The 1,763-nt window shown below is 51.7% G+C and overlaps 1 protein-coding gene across 1 annotated transcript; it reads left to right on the plus strand.

The window, feature by feature from the left end:
- Window positions 1-1,243: 1,243 nt before the first annotated feature.
- On the plus strand, window positions 1,244-1,763 carry LOC109505869 (cyclin-dependent protein kinase inhibitor SMR5). The gene has a single exon (XM_019850653.3). The coding sequence runs from the start codon at window positions 1,308-1,310 to the stop codon at window positions 1,527-1,529; it is 222 nt and encodes a 73-aa protein (XP_019706212.1). The 5' UTR covers window positions 1,244-1,307; the 3' UTR covers window positions 1,530-1,763.

A 1,763-nucleotide genomic window follows, 5' to 3' on the forward strand; every position in this document is an offset into this window, starting at 1 on the left:
TTGCTTAAGGGCGTGGCCTTGGTAGACGCCGGGAAGCAACGGTGAATCGGCTACTGAATAGCCGCGGCTACCACGTGACCGGAGGTGCCTTTGCCGTGATCCGAGGGTCCTGCAAAGGACGTGGTTTGCAGCCGAGGTATCATTTGCACCATTGTCACCTAGCTTGTGACATCATTGATGGCGTACTAGATGCTTTTCTTTTACTTGTGTTAAGCATGACACTATGTTTTTTCTAAAACAAAACTTGAGGGACACAAGACACAGGTTCCATGGACCACACGTTCCTCATGCAAGCACATGCTTCCATATTCGTAGCTGACGATAACACGAAATACTTCCTCACAGCTACAATGCATGAGAAAATAATACTTGGACCTTATATTTCATCATAAAACGGTGTATGACGTCTTGAGATAAGCCTAGTTCAGCCATATTTCCGGTCCTTGGTGCTAGTATTAGGTCTCTGGACTGTAGCTGATACGGGAGTCATGATGTGTCTTAAGTAGGTCCTACCACTATTTATTGTTCTCATGTATAACAATTCACGGTCGCGATTCTCGGCTTGCCTCAAATTAGTTGTGATTTTAATAAAATGCAGTCATTGGTAACGTTCACAATTGGTCCCACATGGAACAGTCCTGGACCACAATTTGCTGCCACGGCAGAGTGCTCGTTGGCCCTGCGGTACCTCGCACAGACCTGACACGCACGTCCAATGGCTATCCAAAACGGCTCCACCAACCCGACGGCTCTGCTTCAACGTCGTCCAAATCCCTCTCTGCGAGGTATCCAAGGCTCTGCTTCGTCGTCCATATCAAGAGGTATCCAATGCCTGGTCATTAAATCCCCCCATCTCAGCTGACTCGCACGTGCTAGCCAAACGAAGGCGGTGCGAAACCGGTGTCCCACACCAGATTCGACAGCGATACCATCGCCTCTTCTCCCCACCGTACACGTGTCCTCCTCCCCCATCCTCCCGAATCCAAAATAAAATTCAAATAAAACCCCCAAACAATTGCAGCCATGGCTTGCTTTTTCCCGCCCTCGCACCGACCCAATTCCCGCGTCCGCCCTCGATTCGAACCGCCAAAACGCGGCCACGCGGATTGCTACGTGGCAGAGCCCACCGGGCCTCCGACCCCCAGCTGGCTTCTGACCGCACGATGGTCCCCCAGTGGCTTCGCGAGCACGCCACAACCCTCCGTTCGGAGCTTCGCCCCATAAAGATCTCTTTATAGAGCCTTGCAAGCCCAACCCCCATTCCCTCCCATACCTCATTCGAAACTTTCCCGCTTGGGCTTGGAGAGATGGAAATGGAGAGTGAGAGGCAGATGGAGGGGTGGGAGACGCCGAAGAGGGTGGAGTGCCGGATCCCGGCGGTGCTGCCGTGCCCACCACCGCCGAAGAAGAAGTCGCCGGCGGGGGCCTACGGGAAGAGGAGGGCTCCGCCCAAGAACGGCTACTTCCACCCGCCGGATCTGGAGGCATTCTTCGCCCTCGCGCCCCGAAGGGAAGCGTCCTGCGCTTGATGCTCGTATCTGGGATTGGAGAAGGAGCGCTCACGCCGAGATAAAAGTTAGCTTTCTTGGGTGTGTATATATATATATATCTGTTGTACCCTTATTCTAATATCAGGGATTTTAGCTTTTCTCCTTCTCTCTTCTCTATCTCTCTCTGAGTCTATTCTCAACTGCAAGCAAATCAAATCAAACCTTTTTGTAATACTAGTAATGATGATGATGCTATATCGGTCATTTCTTCTC

Source organism: Elaeis guineensis, chromosome 5 (genome assembly GCF_000442705.2).
Source record: "Elaeis guineensis isolate ETL-2024a chromosome 5, EG11, whole genome shotgun sequence".
NCBI classification, from domain to species: Eukaryota; Viridiplantae; Streptophyta; class Magnoliopsida; order Arecales; family Arecaceae; genus Elaeis; species Elaeis guineensis.